Source organism: Poromitra crassiceps (genome assembly GCF_964638095.1).
Source record: "Poromitra crassiceps genome assembly, chromosome: 18".
NCBI classification, from domain to species: Eukaryota; Metazoa; Chordata; class Actinopteri; order Beryciformes; family Melamphaidae; genus Poromitra; species Poromitra crassiceps.
The window spans coordinates 23,797,849-23,811,150 of NC_139636.1; the positions used below are offsets into that span (position 1 = coordinate 23,797,849).

The 13,302-nt window shown below is 44.6% G+C and overlaps 1 protein-coding gene across 1 annotated transcript; it reads left to right on the plus strand.

Moving 5' to 3' along the window:
- Positions 1-2,047: 2,047 nt before the first annotated feature.
- pidd1 (p53-induced death domain protein 1) lies at positions 2,048-10,680 on the plus strand (the record flags this gene model as incomplete). Its single annotated transcript, XM_083654775.1, has 15 exons — positions 2,048-2,732; positions 3,255-3,668; positions 3,894-4,046; positions 4,169-4,220; positions 4,329-4,530; positions 4,715-4,864; positions 5,023-5,196; positions 5,299-5,446; positions 5,559-5,694; positions 5,806-5,956; positions 6,782-6,905; positions 7,045-7,163; positions 7,493-7,600; positions 8,187-8,383; positions 9,871-10,680. The coding sequence occupies 15 exons, from the start codon at positions 2,048-2,050 to the stop codon at positions 10,109-10,111; spliced, it is 3,054 nt and encodes a 1,017-aa protein (XP_083510901.1). The 3' UTR covers positions 10,112-10,680.
- Positions 10,681-13,302: the final 2,622 nt, after the last annotated feature.

The following is a 13,302-nucleotide window of genomic DNA, read 5'->3' on the forward strand; positions in this document are numbered from 1 at the left end:
GTGCACTCATTGGGCTTACAAGACCTTCAGACCATTCATTCTCTCTCCCTCCTCACTGATGCACCTTTTGTTCTGTTCATTTGTTTGATGTAGTTTCACTAGTTTGTGTTGTCTCATTATTTTCCCTAATAGTTAATAAATTGTTGTTTTAACTTTTATTTTGGTGTAGACTATGATGACTCCCCTCATACAGTATGTTACAACCCAGTCGGCGGCTCAAGTAACAACACTCGTCCTGCAAGACAGGGCCAGGAGCGTGGGTCATCACAAAATAAATCTTATCAGATGGGGGACCCTGGGACAAAATGGGATCTGTGGTTTCATTTGTGTCAGTTTAGGGGTCCTTGACGTGAAAAAGTTTGAGAACCACTGGTTTAGAGTTAGACAACTAGAAAAATGATAAATTATGAGGCTGCATTTATCTATGGGCCAAAAATCTGATAGACCAAGTAACCCTTATGAAACAGAATGATAGTTAACTCATAATCCTATAGTTTAGTTTAGTTGCAGCCATTCTTACTGGGGTCTGAAAATAATAGTCTAATATTATAGGAGTAGCCTATTACAGTAAAAGCTGTAAAGAGATTAAAAAATACCATCAAGTATGTTTAATGCCAGTAGCCTACCCACTATTGAGTAACATTGACACAGTGGGTCCCTTGGCTTACAGATAGTACATTTCATTATGTGCATAAAAGGTTTGCTGTTGAGACACGTGTTTAGAATGTGAGCCTATAGCAAATCATTTGTTTTTAGTTTATAGTATACCACTGACTGCTATTTTCCATAAAAGGGCCTTTAGCTTTGTCTACTGATCTGCACCATCGACATCTGCACAAGGCAAGGGCCTAGTCTGGGCACCTTTCACCCCGCTTTTTGTCATGGGGGCGTAAACCAAGGAACTGGAAACAACACCGGAAATAAGTGCGCCAAAAAACGTCTTTGTTGCCGTTAGCTTGACGCGGCGAGGTTACGTTAGAGCCTGAAAAAAGAACAACACAAGTTGTATAGTAGCGTTAGCACATTTCTAGTAACTGCCGAGGAAGGTTTCTGGAGAGCCAAAGATAATGGAGTACTCGCCATGTGAAATCTTATGACCAATGTCCTTCAACTGTTGTACTCGATCTTCCATTATCTAACAGCGGACAGACAACTAGCGTTATAACTATTCCATCAACTGGCCATTTGTTTGAAAAGTAAAGCTTCTGTATTGGCTTAAAATATGTGAGATTGTGAATCCGCAATGTTTCTACAATAACTTCTTCAAAAACTTCGTTCGGTACGTCCATCTTTTGTTTTGTTGTTTGCCGTTTTATTTTCTGATTCGTTGTGTCTTATTGTCAAGTTAACGAGCTATTTCCGCTGTTGTTTCCTGTCTAGGGTGGGCTCTAGGTCGGAAGCAGGCAGGGTGACAAAATCACTTGTGAACGGATAGGCTCTTTCTCGCCGAGAAGAGCCTGGTGACGCGAGGTTAGCAAGGGCCAAACCTGGAATGAACAGCGCCGCCCGATGGCCGAGCAGGGAACGACAGTGAGCACACACACAAACTGGTCCCGCCTCGGATTGAAACTTTGGCGGTGCCACCACAGAGGCGCTCGTTTTACAATCCAGAACGCCCAGAACACAGCAGACAGGCGAAACTAGCTTCCAACTCTGCACTGATAAAGATTAGACTCCTACCGGTGGAACTCGTAAAACAAATCGAACGTGAAGCGGTGACGCAAACCTTTCTTTAAAAACAAATCTCGAGCAGCAGCAGGAAGGAACTCAGGAAGTATACTGGATTTTGGGCTATGCAAGAGAGACTGGAGAAACACGATAAGACATTTCTATGCAAATAGGCAAAGTTAAGTGTCAATATTAACGGAAACTAAAAAGGTCACTGACGTTACCACAGGTACCATTAGCTAGATAAGACATGACTGTCTTGTTAGCTATGTAAGCTACCGTATGTCTTGAGTAGCCTATCATCATGCAGACAGATTCCTTGGTAAGACTGGCAGCTAACCAGCTAACTGTTAGCTGTCTCCTCTAAAGAGTGCCTTCAATGGAGAAAAGCAGCGAAGGGGGAACTGCCGACGAAGAAGAAGGGCTGGAGAATGAAGTGGTGGAAATGACAACAGCAGCATGTTGTGATCCATCCAGGACGACTTCCGCAAGCACAGCATCAGAGCCTTCTGTGGACATGATGTCTCTGAGCCTGCGGACAGGAGCTCAGGGTCAGAAGAGATCAGAGGCTGCACCTAAGGTAATTGTAAAAGGTATACGGGACAATGCATCAGGACTGTCCAATACAAGCGGTGTGATGTCTGCTGGTCAGGCAGAGGTGGGAGACATGAACCAACCAGAGAGAGATGAGAACCCACCCACAGCTGCTCCCTCTGTGTCCCCATTCCTGAGCCTCATGGACACATGGGCTCCTTCCATATCAAGCCGCTCCTCTCCCTCTTCCACCACCTATCATTCTCCACTCTCCTCCTCTTCCTCCTTGTGTCTCACTCCTCCCTTGCCCCCCTCTGTGGAGCTCACTGCGGTGATGGCTGATACTAGACTGACCCTGGATGTCTACCAGGGAGGGGCAGCTGCACTGCCAGTACTCTGGGGGTCCATCATCCGAGGGCAGCTGAGCGGTGTCCAGTACCTCAGACTGGGCTCTGAGGATGAGCCAGGGCTGCGTGGAGCACTGGAGGTCCTACCTCATCTTACACAGCTGCGTTCACTGGCTATTCGAGGTATTCACTGCTCACTTGCTCAGTGTTGACCACCGGGGGTCCATGAGGAGGTTCCAGGCCGGGGTCTTCCACAAAATGATGAATTGTTAAACGTCACCACTATTCCATTTGCAAGAAGTTAATGCCGTTACAGAATGTAGAAAAATGACTGTTTTGATAATAGTTTCACTGTTATCTCCTTGCCTACACAATACAGATCATCATAGAATTCTGGACGAAATCATATCTAACAATACAAATATTCTCAGATTTAGGTATGACAGATAAATGGGGGTCCATGGACCTAATTTGTACAAATTTAGCGGTCCTTGATATGAAAAAGGTTGAGAATCATTGCTCTAATGTGCCTTGGAAAGTCCATAGTTTGCTCAGATTTGCTCAGTCCAAATATATTTTATTGGTCAAGAGAATATGCTGTTCCTTAAATTGTGTAGTGGTGATATAATATAATCTGAGTGTCATCCCCCCCCCCCCCCATCCCCTGCTCTCCTCCAATCTGATTTCAAATTCCCTTTCTTCAAGGACACCGTTTTCATGACTCGCGAGGTGACCCCCTGCCCGGCCTCCTCACTACTTTGCCAAGCCCCATTTCTTCCCTTTCTCTCCTGGTGCATCTGGACCTTTCCTTCAACCAGCTCTCCTGCCTGCCACCCTGCCTGCTCCACCTGCCTGTACTGACCTCTTTGCTCCTCTGCCACAACCACCTCTCCGCTCTGCCCCCTGATATCGGCCAACTCTCCTCCCTCGGCTACCTGTCCCTGCTGGGGAACCAGCTGGTCTCTCTCCCCCAGAGTCTGGGCGAGCTCAAAGGCCTTAAGACTCTCGACATCTCACACAACCTCCTCCAGAAGCTTCCGGAGGAAATTGGTGCTCTGGGAGAGCTCGTTAAGCTGGAGCTGTCCCACAACAAGCTGAAGCAGCTGCCAGAGACCATGGGTAAGGCTGCAAGGGTGAGTGGAAAGCAAGTTCACTGCCCGGTTATACAAAGTGCCTCTTTTTGGAAAAGCAATAGAGTAACATACCCGAATGCTTCCTTTATTTGAAGTGAAGTGAAGCTTTTATTTCTGTTACTTTTATTTGACAGGGAGATCGTCTGTCTATGGTGAGTCACTGGGGTGTCACAATTAATGCACAAGTAAAGCTGTCTTCTATCTCCCCCAGGCTCTCTCCTCTCCCTGAGGGAACTTGTTATCCACAGCAATGACCTTCGCCTCATCCCACTTTGTCTGAACACACTGCCTCTACTGAAGATGGATGTGCGTAACAATCCTTTGGGACGACCCCCAACACCTCCCCCTCTCCCTCCTACACCAGGTGAGCATGAAAAAAGAATACTCTTCAACTCGTTTTGTGCTTTAAATCGTTTGTCTGTATTGCCATCACTTACTGTTGCTGTTAGTAATGTACTCTCAGTTGATCACTGCTTTTCTTCTCAGATCGAGCAGAAACAAAAATTCCAGAGTTACACCTTGGATTCAATCAACACGGGTAGAGTTTCATAGCATAGTAACATTTTGTGAATTCCTTAGTAAAAAATATCCACACGTTTGACTAGTAGATTACGAATAAAGACGCCTTACTCCCTTTACTCCTCAGTTTCTGTGTGTCGCCTGCTGGGTGTCATGTGTTTCTCCCACGGGGGGCGGAGCTGCTGTTCCCCCCGGGGTGCCTGCTAACAACCACAAGGCTGAAGTGGGTTGAGAAGAGGCCAGATACAAAGTGGGTGTGGCTGGAGGAGCACGACCTCCTACTGAGTCGCCCGCTGGAACTTCGTCCTCATGGAATTACATTTTTAAAGGTACAAGAATGCGTACATTGAACTTGCCTTGCTTATTTACTGTGACCATTTCAATTAAGCACTGCATTTCTTTTAAATCAAGCAGACTGCCGTGGAAATACATGTCTGATCACTCGGTGTATTGATTTATCCATCAAGGTTATTTATTTTGACTCTGTTCTTTCCTCCACTTGTATCCTTACAGCCAGTGGACGTGTGTGTGTCGTACAATCGGACCAAAAGAAGGGAGGTGGTTGTGCGGAGGTTTGATGGGCGGTCATGGACCAGTCTGCCTACTGTACTGAGGAGAGGAAGCCAGAGCCATAGCAGCCATCCTGGAGGACGTCCAGCCAGGGTAATGCAACATTTCTTTGATATATACTGTATATATCATAAATGGAATAATCACAATTTAATTACATTCTGTATCATTGTAGTACAAATTGCAATAGTAGGGGTGGCGTTTGTCCTGAAAAATCTCCTCTATCTCATGTCCTGTCTGTCTCCCTGTAGCTGGCCTGCTGCTCAGTGGGCCAGTTCTCTTGGTTCATGGCAGTGTCCCGTCCAGTAAGGGACAGCTGCTCTGTTACCCCAGAAGGGGCGCTGTTGGTGTCCAGCTCTGACCCCGGAATTAAGCTTCACTTCCCGCCAGACTCTACTCAGCAAACCCGCACTATAACTTTACAGGTAAGCACGAGTAGGACTGTGCAGAAACAACAAGCAAATGGACCATTTCAACCTGTCAGCGCGGTATGGTCATCTGCAGTGGAGTTATTTCTCTGTCTGTAGGTGTTGCAGGTGTCTGTGTCAGAGGTCCAGGCGCTATGTGGGGATCCCCAGGCCAGAGTCAGCCCCCTACTCTGCCTCAACCAGACTCCCAGCATTGATTTCCTGCAGCCTATCAAAGTTCAAGTCCCTCTCCCGTCTGGAGTCACAGGTTACAGTATGCCATATATACTGTACATATATACATACATATATACTGTACCATCTCTACATGTTTCACACAATGTATTAGCATGTCATCAACTTGCCTGCCGCTCCTGCAGGCCACACGGTTGATATGTCCTGCCTGCATCTGCTCCATGGAGACCCCAACGCCCAAACCTGGACAGACATCACATCACAAGTGTCTCTCTACGTCACCCATTTATATGCCATTTTCTACATCACACATTTCTCCTGGTGAGTTTCTATATAATAATATGTTCATTATCTGTGTGTGTGTGTGTATTTATTTATTTACTTATTTATGTTTATCTTAACAAACGGTTGTATGTTGCTTGCTCATTGTAGGTACTGGCTGTGGTACACCACTCAGCGCTGTGTTAGTGGGGTGGTCAGGAGGGTCTATCAAAGGCTAAAACAGTTTAAAGTCCAGTTCATGGTCCTCCAAAGGAAGACTGATCCTCCACATGTTCTCCTCCAGTGTTTACCTGCTAACGAGGTAGGTTAATTTCCCCCTCTCCCATCGCAGCCTGTTAGAGGTACATGCACCAAGGACAGACTGTGCGTCAGGCCTCTCCTCAGCGTCTGAATATATTAGCTACGTTTCATTAGTCAGTTAATCAGCCCTCCTTCACTTCCCCTTCCCCTCGGCACTTGGTAATACATAGCACCACATGTAGCATGAGTGGCCACTTGCAGAGCAAGGGGGCGGGGTCTGAGGGGGAGCAGAATATTTGAAATGGAATGCACTTGCACTTAAGCAGGCCTAATAATAATACAAATAAATAACAATTACACGGAAACAATGTGGTAATCTACTGCAGATGAGTTCATTTAAGAAATATGTGTAAAACCTCTAAATATTGTTTGTCTACTTACATATTATATACGTCATCTGTTTGTGCACCGAAATTGACGGACGGGCACAATGCATCCTGGGAAAGATGCGCTTGAGAAGGTTCCATCATCGCTCCCTCGATCCTTGAAGGCTCGATCTCAGAAAGTTCACTTGAGTTATTCAGAGGAATGGAATGAGGAGGGGATTACCCCCGAGAGGGCAAGTCAACGAGGGCTGCTTGAAATGACTTAATGAAAATGCACTGAGTTTTTCCACACTTGTCCCATGTGTGATTCTGTGAATGGATAGAGTTTTTCACACTTGTCCCATGTGTGATTCTGTGAATGGATAGAGTTTTTCACACTTGTCCCTGTGTCATTCTGTGAATGGATAGAGTTTTTCAGACTTGTCCCTGTGTGATTTTGTGAATAGATATGATTGCTAGAGGTGAAATGCTAAATGGCAATAATGATGCCTGTTGCCTAGGTGGAGAGCAGAGTGCAGTCTTTGTCGGAGCAGTATGACGGACCCCAGCCTTCAGACCTGTGTGACCTGTTGGAAGGCGAGCAGTTCTTCGCTGGCTTCGAGAGGGGCTTAGACATCGATGCAGGTCTGAAGTCCTCTTTGAGACTTTATCTTGAATACCCCCCCCACCCTCCCGCTTCCATCCAAGTTGTTGTGATGTGCCATTGTGTATTAACCGCCTCGAAACAACAGAGCTTAGGATGTTATGAAACTGTTTTCTCCAGATAGACCAGACTGTGTCGGGGGAAGGCTGTCCTTTGTTTTCTACTCCAGCCTGAAGAATCTGAAGGAGGTGTACATCTGTCCAGCTCAGGGTCAGAAAAAGGGACCAGTGAGGGGACAAGTAAGGGAGACACACACTCAACAGCCAAGAAAGTAGAGTGGCAGAAAACCTTGCTATGTTTTCTGCTTGGCAACATTTGTGCAGAAGAAACGATTTAACAATCCCGTGTATAGTCAAAGTCACAGCTTATAGCTTGCATTTCCACAGTTGCATAATAAAATGCCTGCACAAGGACAACAGAGCAGTAGACTATAAAGCAAAGAAAGAGTGCACCAATTCACCGTGGCTGCCTGGCTCACTGCCATCTTGTAGTGCAGGCTGGAATGTCATCTCAGGTATCATGCTGTAAGTATTGTATATTGAGAACATGTTTTGTCCCTCTACTCCAGGTGTCTTTTTATAGAGGAGAGGTTCCCAGTGACCTGCCAGAGGAAGTGACGAGAAAGAGGAAAGGACCCGATAGCCAGTGGCTCGCAACGTTACCACTGAGACTTCCTGTTAGTGGATTTGACAATGCTTGTGTGTTGTTGTTGTTTTTCATTCATATTGTGCCATTGACACTAGAAGCCTTTCACTAAATGTGCCAATTCTGAATTTCCAAAGAATTAATGTAACGTTGTATAGATTAACTTAAAATCTCATATGCTATCCATTGGCAATATCAGGATATCCTGATGTTGGTTTTAGAAATTGGAATCTGAGATAATATGTCATATTCATCTAAGAAATAATTATTCAGTCTCTACTCTAGATGGTCATTTCTAGTCATTTATCCGATGTATTCATACCATTCCCATGATGTGTCATGTATTTCCTACCAATATGGCACTTTACTACACATAGCTCACTGGCTGTGTTTATCATTTGACTGTAATCACCTGTTCATTTATTATAATCACCTGTTATTTTCTTGCCAAGATGGCCGTGTGGTCATGTAACGGAATATTATGCTTAGACTCAACTTTGTATATACCGACATCTTATTTTTGTTCATGAGTGTTTCTCATACCTGAAAATAACAAATAACCTCCACCCCCGAGGGAAACACTGCACAATATGACATCCACTCTGTTGTCCTCTTAGGCTCTAAGCTCAGAGAATAAATATGTCATGGAGGAGCTCCATTACCCCCCTCTGAACCTGGGAGACCCGGAGAGCGGCTACCTGACAGAGTCCAACCTGCTCTCCATCTCTCTCCAGATCGGACAGGACTGGCGCGCCATTGGCATCAATCTGGGCTTAAGCTACCAGAAGTTGGACCGCATCCAGTTCAACTACAGGTGGGCCTGGGGAACATGGCCTTAAGTGCCACATTGAGTCCAACAATATGGGGACTTTGCAGGTCTAAGTGATATTTCCTGATGTGGCGGTCGTGTTTACATGCTATCGTATGCTTGCTTGAATTCTGTGGAGGTGTATTTTGTGAGGCAAGGAGCAGATTTACAGGTTTCAAGTTATTTAAGTCTTTATTAAATCTGAAGTGCAGGCTAACATTTAGATATTGCCTAAACTGCAGTCTGCATACTAAAGTGGAGCTCTGGGATCATGAGGGGAAAACACTGAAAATGGATTTAGCTAGACCTAATGTAGCATCCCAGCCTCATAATGGTTTGACCGCCTCAGTCTAGTTTTTTGGTTAAATAGGGAAGGAAATGATTTAAGCCTGCAAAAGAGATTTCGATGCAAATGGGCCGTTTCTGTTTTGTGTATCTCTGGATGAGGGTGTGAGATGCAATCAGTGCGTGTTCAAATGTGTGTTAGTGCAGCGAAAGCCTCTAGGCGCGACAAGATCGAGTGAGATGTAATGTGACTGAAGATAGAGTGAGATGTAATGTGACTGCAGGGAAAACTGCAGTGAGAGAGAACTGGTGGAGAATTTTGATTGTTTTAATCTCCACCGTCAGCCATCACTAAGCCATCTGGGACACTGCAGGAGATTACACATATAGACTGACGCGCATCTGCCCTCCCCTACTCCTTCGTGAGAGAAATGCTCTCACGAAGCATCCTGGAGGTGGAGAGCTGAAGAACTGCATTATTTGATATTATCCATGTAGAGTAGACAGTTTTCCTTGTAAGGCTTTGATGTTTGATTCCGTAAACATGTCAATAATATCAACCTACCAATGAGTGTTTTCCTCAGAAACCCTGTGGTATAATATAAACCTTTATTTATTCAGGTAAAATTCCATTGAGATAGATCTCATTTGCAAGAGACTGTAAATACATAAAAACTCTAAATATTTAAGTATAAATCTCTATGATGTGCTGCCTCGCCATCTACATACAGTACATGAGCTGTCTTCTAGCTGCATTGAGATTCTATTACCAGGTACCAGAGGTGCGACCAAGTCAATTTTGTTTGAGTCCCAAGTCGGTCTCAAGTCAAGTCCTAGTTCTAAATGTAGATTTCAGAGAGTGTCAACAAGTCTGTATAATTTACTACCTTAAAGAAAACAAACACATCTATGACTTTTCAATGCAGCATCATTTTAATACTATTAAAACTTTAGGAGGATCACCGCACTAGTATTAAAACTGAAGGTTTGATTTCTATGATCAGTTTCAACTTTCAAATAATCAAAGTACAAGTGAAAGTCAAATCCCAAGGAACCAGAACACAAGTCCAGGTTCAACTTTCATGCATCAAATCAAGTCTCAGTCAATTCAAATGATTGTGACTCTAGTCTGGTACAAATGGGGGCCAGTGTGGCTGGATAACACATAAAGATAATTGTTCAAATGTATTGTGTGTCCTCTCCTCCAGGGACAACCTGGGAGCCCTGGTGCTGGACATGCTGTTCCACTGGGCGCGGGGGCAGCAGGGTGCGGGCCCCGGGGCGGTGCCCAGGCTGGTGCAGACCATGGTGGAGAGCGGCAGGAAAGACCTGGCAGAGGAGATCGAGGACATAGTCAGTCTAGGAAGAAGGAAGTACAGAGAGTCACTGAGGAGAGTGGGTCTGGAAGCGGAGACCTCCTCCTCCCTCCACACTGAACCTCAGCAGTAGGCCCATGCTGGGCGCAGATGGCTGCCTTACACTACAGCAACATGTTTGTGTGTCGTATTCCAGCGTCCTCCCATCCTCCTGTCCAAACAGAGAGTGGAAACCATCTCGGCACAATCATGGGAGTCAGCTACAAGCCTGACAGCACCTCTCACTTGACTCGCTGATAAACGGGTGAATGGTACATAAAGATGATGGCCTCCTCGTTTGACGTCTCCACTTTTTATAAACTGTCCCTCGATACAATGCATTCATCTATTGACAATCACTCTTACCAGTTTAGGACAGAGGTAAGAGGCAGAGCCATCACAGTCACTGCAGGAGACATCTTTATTATGGCTGACTGACTTTCCACTTGTGCCTAGTGCCTTCATTCACTTTGCAACCAATTTAACTGGAGCACCATCACAGAGCTATACCAGTGTGCACAAGTATTTTTTTTTTTTACTATATTTATTTTTAATATGTTTCAATGAAATGTGTATTCATTTTATAAGTAAAACTTCTTACTTGGTCATCAAGTCTGCTGAGAGGCCTGTAGTCATCCAATGTGTGTAACCCCTTTTATTCCTGCATAAGCAATATACTGTATTTTTCTATTTTGGTGCTCAAGGTCATCGGGTTGGGAGGAATAGTCACGATCGTCACCGGTGACGTTGGGCCCCATCCCCCCACACCTTTGCACTGTAAATTAAAATTGTGTCTGCACTTTCTACCACACGCCACCAGAGGTCGCTTTCCCCGCCGCCTTCTCACTCCTACTCCATCATCAGCAGGCTACTCTCCCCCTCCTCTCTACCTCCCTTTAGGGGACTCAAATGCTAGTAACACCGGTAGGTAGGTTAGCTGTTGTCAGTGTGTCGGCCAAAGATAAGAGAATACAGAGACGCGTTGATTTCAAACCACTGTTTCTTCAGGGATAACGGGACAGACACCACGGCTCCATACGGTATGTGTGTGCAACGGATGCAGAACAGCTTTCCTTTGACTCCGTATAGGCTATGTGAAATAACGGGTGTCTGTGATTCAGAAAATGTATAATGAAGTCGATATGTACCAGGGAATGACGCGGAGGTGAGATATCGTCAACCTGGCTATATGCGCGATGAAAATGAATTTGATTTGAGACTCATGTGACTGAGCTTTAACACAAGAGACTGCCGCTTCGATATGAAGAGCAAAATCATTTCCCGTTACTTGATTCCCTGTAGCCTAGCATTGCCATCATATGATGCCTGGGGTTATCGATGACGACTGTATAATGTATTGATTAGTCACCATGTTCCAAGACTCGCTATACATCACGAATGTGACGTTACTGGATTGTGTGCCCTAGCAATAGCTAAGTTATAACAACATTAGTATGCCTAGTAACGGCGGGCCGTTGGACACAGGTGTAATCCATTATGTCCGTAAACGCGTCATTTCAGTCTCTCAATGCTGATTTGGTTGGAAATGTTGGCTTGCTAGCTGTTGGGTGTTTTCATTGATTAGCCAGACCGGTGTACTTTCTCCCAGAACTAGAAACCAGGGCCACTATGTGGGCGTAACGGTCGGCTTCCGTTCAGTAGTGAGCGTTATGTGGGCAGGGGTAGGTTTTTACTGGCACAATGGAATTTACTCGCCTTTTTCAGGCTGACATACATTATTAGTATGTAACACTAACACTATCGTTGCAGGCATCTTCAGAGTGATTCAAGTAAAAAAAAAAAAAAGAACAAGCAGGATATAAAATGCAAAATAATCTGAATATAAGTTTAACTTTAACTACATTGCTGGTTGTTTGCATTGTCATGATGACCGACTATAGGCATCGTTTGCCCACATTTGTATACCAGTGCATCACTGAATGTCGAGGCCTCAAGCTGTTAACTGCCAGACAGGCGCACTACTGAGCAAGCTATTGGCGGATAGGCAAAGTCATACATTAGTAGTAGTGTGTGATTAGTGATAGCAGTGTGTGTGCATTCAGATGAAGCACCTTTTCCCAACTGTTACTATGGTTATGATTAGACCAAGCAGTGCAATAAAGCATTCCTGCAGCCTGGAAATAATTGATGAGATGAACCCTCCTTAGGGTGTAGGGTGACATCCTAAGCTTTGTAATGGAAATATACCTTTTTGACTAGAATGCTGAAAAGACTGACTATCATTCAGTGTAACATGGCAACCTTTTATTAATCTCATTATACTGTTGAATATGTATCTGCATCGTGCAGGCCTACATGCATGTATTAGTCACATATTTCTTGAATGCTGTTAAAGTCCCAGGGGGAACAGCTACTAAATGTCAGAGGTAGCCTATACTCATTGTGCATTGAACGGAAATGACGTCTGGCAGTGCTCGTGGGTTGACGTCACGCTGCCAGATGAACATTGTAATTATCCAGACATCCAAGGCCTCACCATATCTTGCACCCTACGACCAAATGCTACATTTTGCTCTGCGTTTTTTGTCGATACCCATTTCTGAGTCAAGGCTGTAGGAAAGCTGAGAGGGAGGCAGATTACGGTAGACGCAACAAGAGAGAAACCCCTGGTGAAATTAGAAACCGAGCCACCGGGGGATATGTGTGCTCTCATAGGTGGAACACTACACCATCTCTGTGCACACAAGTTTTTTTTATTTTTGCTGTCCTCTGAAGATTTTAACTCGGCCTATTATTTCTCATCTATGCTGACATGAATGCTTAATTGTGTCTGCTTAATGGCTGTAAAATGAACTCTGAGGAGGTGTAATGGACAATGCATTGCTAGGCCCAGATCATAACTCTCAGTCCACCGGTTGTAAGTGGAGACTGAGAGAGGGCTTCTATAAGTAGGTATTAGCTTTATAATCCTGATGCTGGAGGGAAGAGGGAATAGTAATCAGATTTATCTGTGACACCACCAAATTTCAGACTTTGTTTCCGCAGTGCTGATGTCCATAAATAGACTCAGTCTTATGAACCAATTTTTTAAAGCCTTGTCAAAAATAGGGCTGTAACTAATGATTATTTTCATTGTCGATGAATCTGTTGAAGATTTTCTTGATTTAATCGATTCGTTGTTTTGTCTAAAAAATATCAGAAATCGGTGAAAAAATGGCGATCAGTATGTACGGTACTTCTCAAAGCCCAAGATGACATCCTCAAATGGCTTGTTTTGTCCACAACCCAAAGATATTCAGTTTACTGTCATAGAGAGGAGTAAAG